This window comes from Phocoena phocoena, chromosome 17 (genome assembly GCF_963924675.1).
Source record: "Phocoena phocoena chromosome 17, mPhoPho1.1, whole genome shotgun sequence".
Taxonomy (NCBI): Eukaryota; Metazoa; Chordata; class Mammalia; order Artiodactyla; family Phocoenidae; genus Phocoena; species Phocoena phocoena.
Window position 1 is genome coordinate 51,346,751 of NC_089235.1, and position 18,758 is coordinate 51,365,508.

An 18,758-nucleotide genomic window follows, 5' to 3' on the forward strand; every position below is an offset into this window, starting at 1 on the left:
AACTGACTCACCTCCAAGATCAAAGATTTGAAATTCCTCTCCCTGTCCTAAAGTTCTCCCTCTACTAATCCCTTAACCTCTATGCACCTGCTCTTTGTCCTCAAAATAACCTCCATCTACTCTTTTGTCATCCTTAATTCTAATTCAATTTTTTTCACCCAACAAGCATTTTTGGGCATTGATTCTGTGTTACAACTGGCGATATTATGATGAACGAAATACGGATAATTTCCTCAAAACACCTAAAAGTTAAAACATTGAGTGCCCCTGTAGAGTTAAAGAGATGTGGGAATCCACAATTTTCAACTCTAGTGACCTGAGAATAATAGAGTCCGTAATCTAAATGAGAACTTTAAGGAAGAGAGCTAACATGTGAGAAAAGAAAATGATCATGGTTTTGAAAACCTAGGGTTTCAGATAGCATAGTCATCCAAAAGGGGGAGTTTATTGATCAGTTAGAGATGATCTAACTGTAGGTAGATCAAGGGTAAGAATAAGGGTAAGAGCATGAGGGACTAAAAAAGAAATAGTCACAACAATAGTATGCCTTTTAACTGCTAGATAATTTAAACACTTTACACGCATTTTCTAATTTATCTCACAAGAACCCTGTGATGTAGGTATGATTATTATCTCCATTTTGCAGATGAAAAACCTAAGGCTTTGAGTATTTCAGCAACTTACCAATGGTTATTATTAATATAACAGGTACTAGATCTAGGATTTGAACCCCCTGTTTACCTAATTCAAAATTATATTAGGGGTAATCTTCTTGAAAGCAGTAGTTGATAGCACAAAGATGGAATTTTAAAGAAGTAAAAAAAAAAAGTGGAAACAGATGTGGGGGGAGGGTCGGGTCCAAGAATGGGCTTTGGTGAACAACTGATGGAGATAAAAGACACCAATAACCTTTAGACAGGCAGGAACTTCATTTTATTTGCTACTGTCCCTGGTGCCGAGAGCAGTAGTGACAGTAGCCTAGCAGGTACTGAATGAATATTTGTTGAAAAACTAGAGATGCAATAAGGAAAGACATAAAATAGGAAAACTTGATTAATGGAATGCAGTGAAAGCTGGGGATGGATTTTGAGTTGGGGGAATAATCTACTTAATCAAATATTCCAGACAAGTCAAGACAAATAAAGATTAAGAAAATACACACTTAAATTTAAAATGAAGGAGCCATTAGTGACCTTGAAGAGAGAGACTGAAGGATTTCTATAAGAATAAAATCCAGATGCCACAGTTTACAGAGGGCATAGTTGGTGATTCAACACAAGTGGCCAAATGGAACTTTACTGGTAAAACAGATAAGAGTGAGTGAAAATGTCAAGTAAATATTTTGTTAGAGGAAACTGATTTCACTTGTTTTTTAATTATATTTTACCCTGCCTTGACTGGTTATTCTAGAATTTTTTTTCCAGATTTTGATTTCCTAATGGACACTGATTGACTGAAAGTTTGCCAAACTGTGTTTGCAAACCTATAAAGTCCACTTAACACACTCAGGGAAAGGAATAACTACATCTATAAATATAGAGTGTGTAGAGAAAACTGTTCTTTACAGTTTTTTTATTACTATTATCTATGTTATTAAAATTCTATGCACTTAAAAAGTTTTAAAATCACTCACTAATTTTAGAAAAAGACAACTTTCCTTTTAAACAAAGGTATCTAGTGACTTGAAAATGTTAAGATGTGTTGGGAGTACTTCTTAGGTAAAGACCCAGAGAAAGTTGCCCAGAGGAGAGAGAAGTTACCCAGGCAGATTACAGCCTTGAAAGCTAAAGTGCAGAGAACTTAAGAGGTTAGACTTATGCTCTACAATTCTTATTAGGACTCAGTAATAACAGCAAGGATAACAGCTGCCATTTGTGGAATGTGGACACAATAGAACTGAATGACACATTGGTTAGGGGCGTGGACTCAGGTGCAACATTGCCTGTGTTCAAGTTCCACCTCTGCTCTCTCAAGCTGTGTCATGGATCTTTTGCAAGGATTAAATGAGTCAATGCATATGGAGTTTTTAGAACAGTGTTTGGCACATACTAAGCTTTGTCATTAATCTCTTAGATGTATTTTACAGATGAGATAACAGGTATTTATATTGTGCACATGTACTCTATGTATATAATATCTCGTATATTAATAACAGCTATTATATATATTTCACATAATTTATCATTTATAATTTGTTATGAATATTATAGAACATATTAAGGCAAAATATATAGAAGTTCAATAAACTGTCCTTATGATTACAATTACCAGCTTCTTGTTAATAATACTGGCAACATCAATCTTTGAGCATGCTTTTTAGTGTACGGGTATATGTATATATATACATATATGTATATGTACATATATATATGAAGCTGGATTCATGCTAGCACACACACACAAAAGACCATGTTATTTCTAGTCAGAAGAAAAATAAAAAGTCTATGCTTAACAGATGAAGGAAGTTAAAAAAATTAGGTGGTTGGTTTCAAAAGATTTGAGATACGAAAGGACTTGAAAAGTTCCTTTGCCGATATGGTATGGTTTGTGCTATCTGGCAGTGTCCTTCCTGTAGACACAGGCCCCACTACATTAACTATGCCTGTTGCATTTATTGATCATATGACTTGGGCTTAACTCTATTCGAGAAAAGATCGAACTGGCTCCTATCCCAGGCAAGGTCAAAGCTTTCAAGCATTAAATATCCTTTAACATAATATAACGATTTAAACCCAAACAAAAAGGGGAAATTTGATTCACATAGTTCTTACGCTTTTATGCCGTGTGCAAGTTGGAATGATTAACCTTGTGAGTGTTAATTATTTTTCCGTAACCTTAAATAAAAAAGGCTCAATACATTTGTTATAGTCCTTTTCCAAGAATTAGGGAAATTATAAATTCAGAAACAAATTTTAAAATATTTTACGATAATCAGAGTTATGATTTAATGGTTTGTTTTAGTGAATGAAACTAAGCTGGTTATAGTACATTTGGTTTTAGAAACATGAAATAAAAGGAAAAATCCTATTCCCTACTAACGTGCATTGAAGGGAATTCAGAGAGGAAGATAACCACGAGCCATTAATGATGAAAAAGAGTAAAAAATAAATATATAAATGATCTAATTCTCATTTTCTATCTGCTTGAAAATTTTAATAGTCCTAGAAAACTGCCTTTGGCTTCCATGTCATATTTGAAAAGATAATACTCTTCTAACTTTTGCAGACAGTCTTTCTTGGCAAGGAATGATGTCAGTCAAAACAACTGTGTAACAATTGTGTATACTTGCAACTCTCACTCTGCCTAAAATTAATAATTCCTATTAATAGTTTTTGTTAATTGCCTAAATAGGCCAATTTAATTGATTGATCCATATCTTATATCATACATAATTGAACTTTTTGTTTTGTTTTTATATAGGCTTGCCTTCAGTTTCTTACCCTTGCTAGAACTTCTGCAAGCATTAAAATGAGCAAAGTTTTTGTTAAGCATATCCACGATTAGCACCAAACTTGATGGCTCCAAAGTATAATCTACATGGAAGGGTGAAGGTCCTAAAGATGCATTTTCCAAGCACTTTTTATGGAACTGAGAGGATACCAATTATTTATATCAAAATAAGAAAAGAAAATGAGGAAGTGGGATGGCTTACAATCAGAACATAATTTTCTGACAATAAACTCTTAGCCGTGTCATTCACATAGGTTCCTATAAAAAATTATGAATGGTACGGCTTCAGTCAATTCTAATATAAGTAATTATCCTACTTAGTCCCCTCTTAAGATGGTACAGTCTAGAGTTAATTGCTTTGTTACAAAGTCTGTGTTGAATATTTACTATGTGATTTGGGCAAGTTATTTTTCTAAAATAGGGATAATGGGAGTACCTATATCATAGAGTTATTGAAAGGAGTAAACAAGTGAGGATATATATCTAAAGTGCTTAGAATAGAACCTGGCAAACTGTAAATGCACAGTACTTTTGAACTATTATATTAATCAGTTTCTAAATTACATTGGGGAAGTTCACACAGTATTTGTTCTCACTAATGTTAAGCTATGTGAATATAATAAGGGATTTAAAACAAAACTTGCTACCTACCAGAAAGGGCAGGTGCATCAGCCTAAAGTATCCATCTCCAGAACAGAACAATATTACTACTTGTGAGAGGATCAAGATCAGAAAAGAGAAAGAATAAAACAAGGGAATGAACACGTAAGTCAAGAGGAAGGCCAAAGTCTTTCTTCCTTATGGTCAGTTATCTCCCCCTCTCACCATGCTCTGCTATTATTTCCAATTAAACTAAATCTAATGACAGTACAAATGACGTGAATTTATCCTTCTTCCATCTGAAGCGCCATGGGGCTGTTTCTATAGTGATAAAATTTGCCTCTTACAGGCCTGTATTGATTGATATGATTGCTAATCTGTTTGGGGTAATATTTTTCCCTGGGACTAAATCTAGTAAGTTTAATTTAGCAGGTATTTGGCATTTGTTGATTTAATGTTTTAGATTTTTTTTAAGAACAACACCGAAGCTCTATAATATGTAAAATTCATTATTTTGCAGAGGCGTAAATTTAAATCATGTTATCGTTGTGAAACCAACATAGAAGTCAGCCACTGAACTAGTGAACTGGAACCTCTAACCCACTCTTTCATGTAATCTTTTAAAAAAGCAAATTTATTTAAGTTTTTAAGTTATTGTTCAAGTTTATGAGTTATTATTCAAGTTTATGGGTTATTCAAGATTATGAGTTAGGATACTTTTCTTCCACCCTAACAGAAGCAGTGGTTCTGCAAATAGCCTGTGCATTATTTGCATCTCAAAACATTTTGAACTAGAATAGAGTTATGAATTTACATGACTTAAATTTAATGGAATGCTCAAACTTTACTTGTAATGCTCTCACTAAGGGCCACGTGGTAGTATTGGTGATGGACTGAAAAAGATTCTAAAAGTGTAAGAGTTAATCTAAAAACTTTAAAAATTATTTTATTTATATATTCATACATATATAATTATTAACAGTTTAAAAGGAAGATCACAATATTTTTAGTTAACTTTATTTTTATAGTCATTATGTTAGAGGGGACGTGACAATCATTTAGGGGTTCTGTCAGGTCTTGGGCAGCAAAACAGGTAAATTGCAGAAAGTCTTTATGTTAGCTCCACTTCTCTCCCCCAGGACAGTTTCTAACACACTTCACATGCCATCTGTATGGTGTGTCAGTGTGTGGGTGTGCATACATGCCTGTGCACATGTATGAATGGAATTTAAACTTAAGTATGATTTTAAGATATCAGTAAGCAGAGTAGGAAGGTTTCATGTCATATGATCCAAAGGATTCAAAAAGCTCAATTTTACAATAAATTACCCTCTCCTCTTTACTCCTCAACTTGCTATTGTACCTTCACAATTTTTTTTTTTTTTTTAAGATACGGAACACCCGATTCAGTGAAATTTTGCACAGAAGCCCAAAATGAAATACAGTGAAACCAAACTTCTCTAGTAGGTGACCCAGGTAGCAATGTCCATAACTGCCTGCCACCTATTTTACCCCCTGCACTTTCTCTATCTCTTCCCCCTGTTATAGGTCAGTATGGAAGACCTCTTTTCAGAAGAAAATTTTGTTCCAGCAAAGGGAAAAATCATTGAGCTAACTTAAACCACTAATTCTCACTGAAATCAGCAGAGAGGATAGTAGAGTCCAGACTCTCCCTCTTGACATATGTGTGACATCTGTGACATCTGGCAAACTGGTCTCCATGATCCATTTCCCTCACCCACCAAAGGAAACTAACAATCAGAATGACTAAGTAAGTTAGGTTTACTTACTATATACTACACAGAAGTGTTGGTATTATCATAAGCAGGTCATTTATTTATTCATTCATTTCAGCACATATTTACTGAGGACCTATTATGTGCCAGAAACTATTCTGGGTCCTGGGAAATCAAAGATAAAAGTAAAATCTTTGCTTCATAGAATTCTGGTAGTGAGAGAGTCATGCAAAGTTGCTTGAGGGAATCGGGGAAAGCCTTCCAAGAGCATTTGCACAGTACCCAGAGGAAATGGGGACAAAGGACTGGTAATTTAGGTGGGGCAATGAAAGGAGAAAAATTGTTCCATCTTTTGAGGATAAAGCACTGCAAGGGCAGGTGGTCCTCTTGGGGTCTTGAGCATCTGGCTAAAGTTTTTTATACGTTGAAAAACAGGGCTTTCTTCAAGGCTCTCTCTCAATAAACCCTGCTTCAAGCAGCCTCTATCACTACACTTCTACAGTATGTTATAATTTCTGTGTAATTGTCTGTCTTCACCACTACACTGGGAACTGTTTTATATTATGTCCCTAGTCATTTACTGACAAATAAATGACATACACTTAATATGTACTGAATGAAGGAATGGATGGATGATTTAATGAATAAATAGGGAGAAAGTGTATATAGAGGAGGTGTCACAGCAAGACAGTGTTTTCTTACTTCAGAGTTTACTTTGGATCCTGTTCAATATACTGATGAAAACTATCCTCCAACACACTCTTTTAGGTAAATATGAAAAGCAAATCCTTTCAAGATTATGAGTTAAGATCGAATATATTTCTCTACCCAAATAGGAAGAGTGGTTCTAGAAACATGTCTCTAGCTCTCTCTCCATGGTATTTGAACTGTAGATGATGTGTACCATCTGGGTCCTTGGGACTTTAGAAGATGGTTCCTAACTCATCTCCATGCACTTGAAGTATATGTGACTTCAACATGTAATCTGTACAAGGCAAGCATTTACGAACAATGGGACATTCCAGGAATGAGCAGAGAGTAAGTGGAAAACTTTGTGTGAAATAGGGATGGGATATGTGAGGGTTGGAAGAGGTCTGTACAATAGGGTTTTCATCTTTTATGGACCTGGGAAACAGAGTATCTTTGGGAGAAAAGAGCTCAGGCACAAATATTTTCAGTTTAACAAGCCCACAAATCAATCTGATTATTCAGCAATTCAACTAGGATCTGCTTTACATCTCATAAACAAACACTTCTGGTTTTACCTTTTTGGGTTCTGGCATATTATTAATATAAATAGTGTAGATTCCACTTTTATTAAAACCAGCTTGATATACATCTGCACAGTCTCTAAATGGCTTTTCTTCCTCTTTTTTTCCTCCCTTTAGTAAAACTGCAAAAAAAAAAAAAAAAAAAAAAGATTGCAATATGTGAATATCAGTACCATTAGTGCCCAAATGGACTCTAAGTATAGGTAAGCAAGTCTTCATTTCCTCCAAACAAATGTCAGTGTTGCATTTACTGAAAAATCAATCATAAGAACAATACTAGATTTTGAGGTGACTCACAGAATTACAAAACTATAGGAAAAATATGTGATCAGTTTATAATTGAATACTTTTTATATTTTGCTTAATTTCTTGTTTTTTTCTCTATCACTTCCAGAACATCAACTCAAGGGACAAATAACCTGATCATGTAATACCTGCAATTGGTAACAATTTTGTCAATGTTTCTCTAAAATTTCTAAAACGTTCTTACCTACATTTCATAGGAAAGTTTGAAAAATGCTAAAGCATTTTTGGAGGAGGGAGAGGTGAAGATAAATTCAAACATAAAAATATAATATGGAGGTTTAAGATGCTAAAAGAAGGTTGTACTGTTTTTCTGTGGCTTTATATTGAAGAGCTCCTAGAAATTTTTATTTTTAAAAAACTCTCAAAATAATTAAAAGGTAGAAAGAAGTCCCTGATCCAATTTAACTATCTAGAATGAAAAGGGAAGTAAACTTTGTTTTTTATTTAATGGTCTGAAGTTAAACTATCAGGTGGATGACATACAAATAGAAGAACAAAAATTAAAAAAATTTGGCTGGGCTTCCCTGGTGGCGCAGTGGTTGAGAGTCCGCCTGCCGATGCAGGGGACGCGGGTTCGTGCCCCGTTCTGGGAGGATCCCACATTCCGCGGAGCTGCTGGACCCGTGGGCCATGGTTGCTGAGCCTGCGTGTCCGGAGCCTGTGCTCCACAATGGGAGAGGCCACAACAATGAGAGGCCCGCGTACCGCAAAAAAAACAATTAATAAGATTTCAAATTAAGTTATATAGGTGGAAGAGCTCAGTAAAAGCTGGAAGTCAAGTAGAAAAAGAAATTTAATTAGAGATATAGTCTCTACTGAGAGGAACTTTATTTCATTCATTGAGCTTCAACCACTATTGTTCTTATTAATGAGATCAAAATACAAAAATGACTCATTTACTAGTCCTCAGCTAAAGATATAGGTGGTATCTTTATAAAATATTTATGATTTAGTATTTTCTAATAAATACATGTTATTTAAGCAATTTGTTTCATTAGCCTTTTTTTGAAGTTAAGACTAAGAATATTTTATAATCTTGCCCTTAAAGTCTCTGCTTACTTAATAATTACCTGCTTTCAATCACTTTGAGTCACTATGGTATTTTAAAATAATAATATCAAAGGTAAGCTATGAATCAGTGCTTTTAAAATGATTTAAATGTTCTAACAATCTAAAATACTAACCTGATTTATATTTGACACATGGTGTTACTAATTTATAGCTAATTAAAAATTAACAGTCTAATCTTTGTAGAAAGAATGACTATCTCAATATAAATATTACAAATTTTCAAAAATTACTATGGTTCAAGGAAATGAAATATCCATGTCATATATGTTGCTATAATAAAAATATAGAATTATAACATTTAATAGCATTATGGTTCTCTACATAGCTCCTGTTTGCACTAGTGGTTTTGCCTACTTATATTAAAAGCTACTTCTAAACACCACCCATCACAATTGCAAAATCAGGGACTTCCCTGGTGGCACAGTGGTTAAGACTGCGTGCTCCCCTACCTAAGTGTCCGTCATTGGATGAATGGATAAAGAAGATGTGGCACATACATACAATGGAATATTACTCAGCCATAAAAAGAAACGAAATTGAGGTATTTGTAGTGAGGTGGATGGACCTAGAGTCTGTCATACAGAGTGAAGTAAGTCAGAAAGAGAAAAACAAATACCGTATGCCAACACATATATATGGAATCTAAGAAAAATAAAAAGGTCATGAAGAACCTAGGGGTAAGATGGGAATAAAGACACAGACCTACTAGAGAATGGACTTGAGGATATGGGGAGGGGGAAGGGTAAGCTGTGACAAAGCGAGAGAGAGGCATGGACATATATACACTACCAAACGTAAGGTAGATAGCTAGTGGCAAGCAGCTGGATAGCACAGGGAGATCAGCTCGGTGCTTTGTGACCACCTGGAGGGGTGGGATAGGGAAGGTAGGAGGGAGGGAGATGCAAGAGGGAAGAGATATGGGAACATATGTATAACTGATTCACTTTGTTATAAAGCAGAAACTAACACACCATTGTAAAGCAATTATAGTCCAATAAAGATGTTAAAAAAAAAAAAAAAAAAAAGACTGCGCACTCCCAATGCAGGGGGCCCAGGTTCGATCCCTGGTCCAGGAACTAGATCCCACTCGCATGCCACAACTAAGGAGCCTGCCTGCCAGAAATGAGGAGCCCATGTGCCACAACTAAGAAGCTGGTGAGCCGTAACTAAGCAGGCCACCTGCTATAAGTAAGACCTGATGCAACCAAATAAATAAGTAAATAAATATTTAAATAAAAACACACACAAAAAGAACAATTGCAATATCAACACAAAATAAGTAATCAGAGGACTAACATCATATGATGGTGAAGAAGCATTGCACAGAATGTATGCAAATAGCAATTAAAAATGAATATTTATATACTCAAAAGCTACTTTTAATGGCACTGGGCATGTCAGTGAATTATACAAAGGTCTTGTTTTCAAAAATGTCAATGCATTTCACTTGTGCTTACTTACTTTAAGCTAAATGGACTATTATTTTTCTAAAACTAAACCTTCCTAAATTCTAAATGCTTGCTCTTCTGTTGAAAATAACCAAATCAGATGCAAAAAAAAAAAAAAGGATGTAAAGAAATAACTAACTAAAATTTATAATCCCTTGAGAGGATGAACAAACAGGAAGATGTGGTCAAGAGGAATTCAACGGTAAACCCATTTTTCTTTTTTGGGTGAGAGGTGGGGATAATCATTTATCTAAAGAAAGAGAAAACGTTTTCTTGTTCAATGTACCACTTCCTGCCCTCCCTTATTTAGTTATGTAAGGAGAATGCACTCCCTTCCCACTTCTCTGCCACCTCCCTTCCCCTTTTCTTTTCCTCTTCAGGATGAAGTGGGTGAAAAGACTGTTGTTGGGGAAGAGGGAAGCTATTTCACACACTTTTTCAATAACACAGAAAAAAGGAAAAAGTTGGATATTATCTTATTTTTCTGGAAACTAATTTATAAAAATGTTCCAACTATGGATGTTAAGTCTTATAACTGGAAAAATGGTTTGAGGAGTCTACCATAAAACGTACAGTTAGTGCTATGGTTATACTATGGATGCGTTGTTGTCATTGTGGCAACATATCTGATGTAGATGTTTCATTTTCTTGAAATATAGTTTCATATTTTTTAAAAATTGAAATACATTCTTTCCAGATGATTAGACTGCTTGTTTTTAATTACTTACTAACTAGTAATATTATGCTTGAAAGTTTGATCCAGGCTACATTTTAGAGTAATATAGCACTTAAAAGCAATTTAAAAGTTTCATTCCGAGCTTACCTTTAATATTTGTATTATATGCTATGGTCTGAAGACCCCTTCTATAAGGGTAGATTGACTTTCAGAGTTTTGCTTTCTCTTTTTAATCTATAAAGTGGGGAATTTATACATATCTCTGAGGCAAGTATGTGAATTACATAACGCAGAGTGACTGAATTATAGTAAGTGCCAAGAAATGGTAGCTATTGCTGTTATGATAATAATGATATCATCAATGGCAACATTATATTCTTATTCTTTCTTATGGAAAGGACACTCAGGCTGTGGAAGGCTAGCCAACCCACTCAATGGAGTGGTGGATGCTGCTGTCTTCTACCCTCAAATATAAATACTGTAGCTGATGAAATGCAGGGAAGTTACAATTGACTGGTTACACTTAGGATTATATTGAGCTGGCCTCTCCTTGTCAGAGCTGGCTAATAATTGGCTTACTTCATTCACTGACTACATCAAGGCACACCATTGCTAAGTCTAAAAAACCCAGGTAATCTAATCTTGCTGTATACTGTAAGCTTTATTTACTAAGAATTAAAGATTATTTCAGATGAAATGATATATGATGTATATAGCATATGCTGATTGTAGAGATTTAATCTCATAGCTTCAATTTTCATGCCTATTTTCTTTGTTAAATATTGGAGAATTCTGAAATTCAGTGTTATGGTTAGATATTGTAAAACTGGACACACAGTAAACATTTTAAAACACAGAAAGACAAGAACAAAGATGAATTAACTGAACATTGCAAGTGTCAGAACTAAGGATAAATTTTTGTAGGAGGCCTTGAGATTCAGCAAGATGGAAGATAATGCCTGGAGGAATCTAAGATAAATGACAAGAGACAAACATGGAAAACCTGATGGAAGAAGATAAAAGAAGCATCAACTGGACAGAGCAGGGAGGAGCAATCTTGATACTTGATATAGGTGTTTTAGCTATAGCTGTAAAAGTGGTTTAACTTATAATAATACACTGGTTTAAAAGCTGGTTTAAAAGCATGAATTCTTAAAAAATGATCTTTACATCTAAAAGTTCCGCCTTTGACCACATACTCTTATATTTTCCTTTCCCATTCTTTAATTCTTAATGAGTTTGTCTTTCTTCTAATTGAGAGTCTAGATCCCCACCATTACTATCCGCCTCTTCCTAGCCTCCTTTTTCTTTCTTCCTACCTTCAGCCTGAGAGTGAGGCATTTAAGCACGGTTCAGGTGGAATTGCTAGTGCCCTCCTTCCACTGTCCTTTCATCCACTAACCCCTTGTATGGGTAAATCCTGACCCAAGGAAGGACGTTTACTCACATTCTCACCCCCATTTCTAGACTGCAAACACTAAAGTGAGGCTATTTAATGCCATTCAAATGTGTACTTTCTAAAGTGAGCTGTGTTCTCTATGCTTCTCAGTCAAACCCTTGGTCATTTCTAACAGACTTTTTATTACATTTCCTGAAAAGTGTATTTCAAATCTTTCTACTTTTTTCAAGATTAAATCTCACTCCTGCCTTCTCTATTTATATATGACATTGTTTTATGGTTTACTATGACGATCAAAACCATTTAAAATAACTCTCCTCTACCTTTTTCCTCTACAGAAGTTGTCTTTGCCTATCTTTGCCCTTGCCTTTTGTGTTGACCTCTCTCAGTCCCTTTTCTACTTCTCTAATTGTCCTTCTCTTTCCTCTTCATTGCGTTCTGTTCCTCTCCCCACCTACCAATAGATGCTCACCAAGATTCTATTCTTGGATCTCTATTCCTTTTTCATCTGCTCTTTTTGCAAACTATCTTCTACGGCTGCAAACTTTTACACAGATTTCTAAGATACAAGCATTTCTGACACCACGTATTTGCTTCTCTCATGACCTCCAGATCCTCATTTCTACTTGCTTGTTGAGCAGTTCCTGATGCAACCCCAACTTTCATTTGTTTAATGTTACCTAATATTTTCTTCCGAAACCGATGTTTTCTTTTTCTCTTACTGATCCCACTATCCTTCCTCAGTTGTCATCATTAAAAATTAATGAAAGCCTAAATATAAGACAAATAGACTGAGACTTAATTTGTCTCAATTTAAAAGACTGCCTCCTGTCCCTTCTTAGTTTAACCCATCCTATATTAACAATTTCAGTAAATATTGATTAAACATTTGCTATTTGCATGACTTTTTCAAGACAATGGAGATACAGACATAAGAAAACCACAACCTGTCCTTAATGTGATCACAGTCTGATGAGAGAAAGACCCATTAGTAGGTCTTCCATAATATCTCATGATAGCTACATCTATGATTAGTATCTTCCATGATAGGGAAAAACCCAACTCAAGCTGGCTGAAGCAAAACGATAATTTATTGAATCATGTAATTCAACAATCTAGGATAGAGCTTTAGGGAAACCATGATCAGGTTTCAAACAGTGTGATCAGGAATTGATTTACTTATCTTTTTCTTGACTCACTTGTTGCTGACTCTCTACCTGGTCACAAGATGGCTAGCAACAGCTTCTCAGTCTAATGGTACCAGTTTAAATATAATACCGAACAGAGATAATGCACACAATTGCTGTTTTGGAAATATGTATCAAGTGCATTGAGAGTAGGTGCAGAGACTACACTCTATTTCTGACCAGGTAGACTTGGGGAAGGCTGTTCAGAAGAGATAACACCTGAATGAATAAAACATGTAAAAAAGCTATCTGAACTAAATTTTAAGAGCTTGGTATGCCAGTTCAAAGACTTTACCCACATCAATATCAGCAAATAAATCTTAGGAAAGTCTTAGGAAGGAATCATTATTCATCCCTTATCTATACAACCAAATCTCTGGGATCTGAAGGGACAGAACAGGGACATAAGCAGGTGCATGTCTGTCTTTCACCAGCCAACATCCAGCCAGTGAGCAACCTGAGACACTGACTCCAGCAGCTGTTAGCTTTATCTGGCCCTTGCCTTCATTTGCCTACTCAATTCCAACCTGGATGGCATATCTACCACTGGGCTGACTTGAGGGAAGAACCATGAAAGCTAAGGCAGAGGGTCACTTCAATTCAGATGAACCCTCAAGAGAAAACTTCCTGGAATGCGGAATTGGTAATTCTGAGTCTCAGAAAACCTAGTAGAGAATGCAGAAGACAATTAGCCTTGCTACCAGAGACAATATAAAAACCAGGAGCCCTTGATCCTACTTAATTCCTAATAAGTTGCTATAAAGGGATCAATTCTTCAATTATTCTTTTTAAATCTTAGATGTGGATAATCATTCATCTCTCTCCAGTATTTAGCAAACATCAGAATGTATGCAGATCATGTTATTGGTTTAAGGATATTTCTTGTGGTACTTTTTGGGCCATTAGCATTAAGGAGATCATAGTACTAGGAATTGACCCTAGCCCGTGATTTTCACACAACAGGTCACTGAAGGTAACTGAACACACAGATGAGTAAAATAGCATATCTGACAAGGTGCAAACAAGCAAAAAACGGATTGATTAGATTCTCTAGTCTTCAGCCAGGTATGTGGGTATTTCATGGAAAGGCCATTTAAGAAATTCCCTGGTATCCTAATTTACTTGAAAGGACTTCTAGAAGTAGAAGAAGGCAATATTTTGCATTTCAAGGGTGTAGAAAATACGTTTAAAGGTTTGTAGGCAATATTCAATATTTCAATATTTTGTGGGTGGGTGAGGAAGACCTACCGATGATTTCATAAATACGTATCACATATGTATAGCTATATAAACACATAGGAATTTTAAGCTTATAAATTAAAACTTTCAAAATTGGTATTTTATTTCATATAAAATATATGTAGATGAACCTAAATATCTGTGGGTTGATATCTCAGCATGATTGTTTTTAACCTACAAAAATGGCAATTACCTATTTTTTAATCTAATATATATATATATAAAACATAAATTGCTATGTCACAATATAACAAACATATTATAAATACTTTCAATCTGAAGTCTTTGGTTAAGTAGCTAAAGGCTTCCTTTTTAAAAATCTACTATTCCTTTTCCTTTTAACTGTGGGATAAGGGAACACTTGAACAATGTTTACTTGCTGCATTATTATTTTTATTAAATTTTTTATAAAAAGAACTTTATTCTAATTTAAATTCTTTATGTGTATATATTTTGTAGATAATGTGTAAAATCTTAACTATCATCTTGGTGGAAATATAATAATCATGATCATAATAAAATCAACCAGCATTCATTGAATACTAATTATGTGCTCAACTCTGAATTTCTTGTGCTAAGTATGTTTTATATGCTTCATTTCATTTAACACTCATAAACATCTTATGAGATGGATTTGTCAATATATCATTTTATGTATGAGAAAACTGAAACTCTGAGATGCTATCTAACTTCACCAAAACTTATAAGTAGTGGAAGTCTTTAACTGTAAAGCCAAAACTACTTCTTACTGGCTTCTAAAGTAACGTCAGACCCAAACAGAACTCTAATACGTTATTTGTCACAGAGTGAATCCCCAGCAATACTTAGCTGAAAAGGTCCCACCCTAGGGTCTTAGGTGAATCAGGACAGGCCTTAATTTTGAATGGATATAGGCTCTTCTCATTGGAAGCAGGAAGTATGGGAAAATGACAGGAGGCAGAAATGACAAGAAAGAAGAAAAATGTTGACATGAAGATAGAAGAGAGGAACAGGTAGCAGAATTTTCTGTGAGATGGGAGCTCTCAGCAGAAATATGGCCCACATCTCAGCAGTGATGGCCCACAACCTCAAAAGCAAACAGAGGATTAGGCAGTAAGAGGTCCCTGAGCAGCCACATTAGATTTCATAATGTCCATACCCTAAAAGTCATGCTGATCAGGATTTACCCCCATTAGTTTTAGATATTATTCTCAGAAGCCTAATTATTGATCCCCCAGCCTATGGACCATTTGCTAGAAGTTACAAGTTTAGAGGAGGGCTGGTTGGGGAGATGAGAGTGGGCATATGTCTGTGTTTGTGCTCATCTTCTAGAATCAGGCCTGAAAACAATGAGAAAATTGATAACTAAAAGCTTTTTTGTGGGTATGAGGAAAAAACAGTAATTTTTTAAAAGTAGGCAAAAATAAGAAATGATAATAGTTTGGGCAAAATATAACGTAAGGGATAAATTATACACTTTTAGAAAGGCATCATGGTATTATGGTATAAATTAATTCATGCTGATGACAATGAATTAAATTATTAGAAAAATCTTTTATGAAAACACTGCAGAAAATTTCCCATTACGATATTTTAAAATTTCCTTAAAATTTTACTACTTAAAGAGATACACTATGTGGAAAATATATTACTCATCACATATAACTGTAGGTAAATATATACATTTAAAAAATTTTATCTCTCTTTAATTTTTTGATTCTTACAAAGGAGTCATATTTAAAATAAGCCCTACACCCCTGCAATCAACTGTTCAGAGAATTTTATTTTTAACATCTTTATTGGAGTATAATTGCTTTACAATGGTGTGTTAGTTTCTGCTGTATCACAAAGTGAATCAGCTATACGTATACATACATCCCCATATCCCCTCCCTCTTGCATCTCCCTCCCACCCTCCCTATCCCACCCCTCTAGGTGGTCACAAAGCACCGAGCTGATCTCCCTGTGCTACTGAGACGTATAAGGTACATAAACACTTAAATCCATGTGGACATACATAGCACCCTATGTCATACGTGGATTGCTAATTTTATGGTACTTGTTTCAGTGTGGAATAATGAAACATGAAGAAATTCTACGTATTTCTATTTTTGTTTGATTAGTGCATTTAAATAAATTTTCTAACACTCCACTAATGTGAAGTGACTCACATATGTAACTGAATGTATACAATGCATATTACACTTAGAGCAACTAAGAATGAAAAAAAATTACTAAAAGTTGAAAATGGATTTACACACAATCTTTGTTTAATCAAGTGATCATTCACTTTTTATAAAATCCATTTCTGTGTTTTCCCTTTGGGCACCCTGATGGGCAGTTATGAGTGCTACATGATCCTTGCCATTTGTTCAGAGGGTCATTTCATTAACAAAGATATTTCAGGTGTTTCATGTGTTTTAACTTTCCATATAATGTCTTCAGCCTGACTGGAATATGCTGATTTTGAATAAATGATTTCTCACGCATGTGGGAAGACTTAAAGGGCATCTTTTGTGCTCTGAGTGAACAAATAATTGATTTCAGCAAAAGCCATTAAAAATGGAATGAAAGTCCTTGGGCAATGCTGTAAAACATGGAGAGCAGTTGCCAGATGCTTTTGAAAACTGACCAAAAAAATGCCACTTTGAAGTTTTAAATAAATAAAGGCTGACTGTCACCACAGGTATGTCACTTTGGTTCTTACTCTTGTGGTGAGATATACTTGACGAATACTACTTTACCACCTGGGGGTATACATGGGATTCTACTCTAACTTTGGGTTTCCTCAGTCATTATGAGTGACATAAAATCAAGAGAAGATATGGAATGATTGATAGGAGTCATAAAATGCATGAGTTTGTCTAGGACACCAGGCAAACTCTAAGGTGTGCAGTACTTTTATGTTAAGCAACGTGGCAGCAGCACTGGGAATAGAAGTCAGTTGTCCTTCTTCCTGTTCTTTCTAGGCTACCATGCCCGCCCTCTTGGTGGCATATGTCATAGCTGCTCCAAGACACTGGTGAGGAAACCACCTCAATCTAAGTCCTAGTTCTAGGGACACAGGCTGGGTTAATTTTGGTGGAGATTTGGTTTATTTGTGCACTTGCGAGTGTGTACATGGGGCCAAAGCAACCGGCAAAACCTTCCTTTAGAACAAAATTGTCACTTAAAATTAAACCCACAGTTCAAATTCACTGTTCTAAAGGCACTCACACTGATTGTGAAAATAGAATGTTCACACCTAAAATTAATTATGAGTACACTTAAAGATATAATAAAATTAAAAGAGGTTTGATTTAATTGGTATTAAATTTAATAATTTAACTTTATCATAAATTCATCAAAAATTTTATGATTTATTTATCTATTCTTGGTAGGTCACATATTAGTGTGATTCCTTACCAGACATGGTCCCACTCAGAATGTGAACATCCAAGCCAGTAGTAGGATGAGATTCCAATGTACTTAGAAGCAGTCATATTGTTGGTATTCTTTAATTGAAAATAAATGATGAGCTCCCATAGGAAGCTAAAAAAATTTTTTTTAAATTAATTTTTGGCTGCATTGGGTCTTCGCTGCTGCACGTGGGCTTTCTCTAGCTGCGGCCAGCGGGGGCTACTCTTTGTTGCGGTTCACGGGCTTCTCATTGTGGTGGCTGCTCTTGCTGCGGAGCAAGGGCTGTAGACATGCAGGCTTCAGTAGTTGTGGCGCACAGGCTTAGTTGCTCTGCAGCACGTGGGATCTTCCCGGACCAGGGCTTGAACCCGTGTCCCCTGCATTGGCAGGCGATTCTTAACCACTGCGCCACCAGGGAAGCCCTCTACAAATGTTTTTAATCATCAGCTTTAAAAGCTTCTTAGCATTTGACTTTTAGAAAAATCTTAAGCTAAAAGTCAATCTTTTGTTTATATATATTTAAGCCCAACCATATAGTTGCAACATTTTTCAGGGTTTATTCTTCCTCTGTTCTTAAAGCATAAGAGATATCATAAGGGTTTCACTCTATGGTTCCTGTATTATACACATACTGAATGATGTTAATAGAATATTTTTTCCTTACTTTCTCTCTGAGTAATTATAGGTGCTATTTGGCTTAGTACAAAGTAACATAGCTTATCTGTAACTCGTATCCACTGTCCCATTTTGTCTCTGGACTTAGAAAAAAAAAAAACCCGTTGAATTGGACCTGAGTATCGATGAGTCCAGGAAATGATTTAGTTAAAATTATATTCAAAATATTTTGTGCTTCTTTGCTTTAGTGAACCAGGCCATGAAAGCACAAGAGAAGAAGGAACAGGGTTTGTTCACAGTAATGTTAGAACATCAAGGCAACACTCTTTTTTTCATGGCCTTTCACCCTGGTAACTTCCAGGCCCAGCTGGAATCAGGGGATA

At 35.3% G+C, this 18,758-nt stretch overlaps 1 protein-coding gene across 2 annotated transcripts in view; it reads right to left on the minus strand.

Moving 5' to 3' along the window:
- Positions 1-18,758, minus strand: part of ANGPT1 (angiopoietin 1) — a 255,413-nt gene that overhangs the window by 46,660 nt on the left and 189,995 nt on the right. For both annotated transcript variants that reach the window (XM_065895011.1, XM_065895012.1), the window contains exon 5: positions 7,052-7,179. In XM_065895011.1, the coding sequence (XP_065751083.1) occupies positions 7,052-7,179 (128 nt within the window). The remainder of the gene's footprint in view (positions 1-7,051; positions 7,180-18,758) is intronic.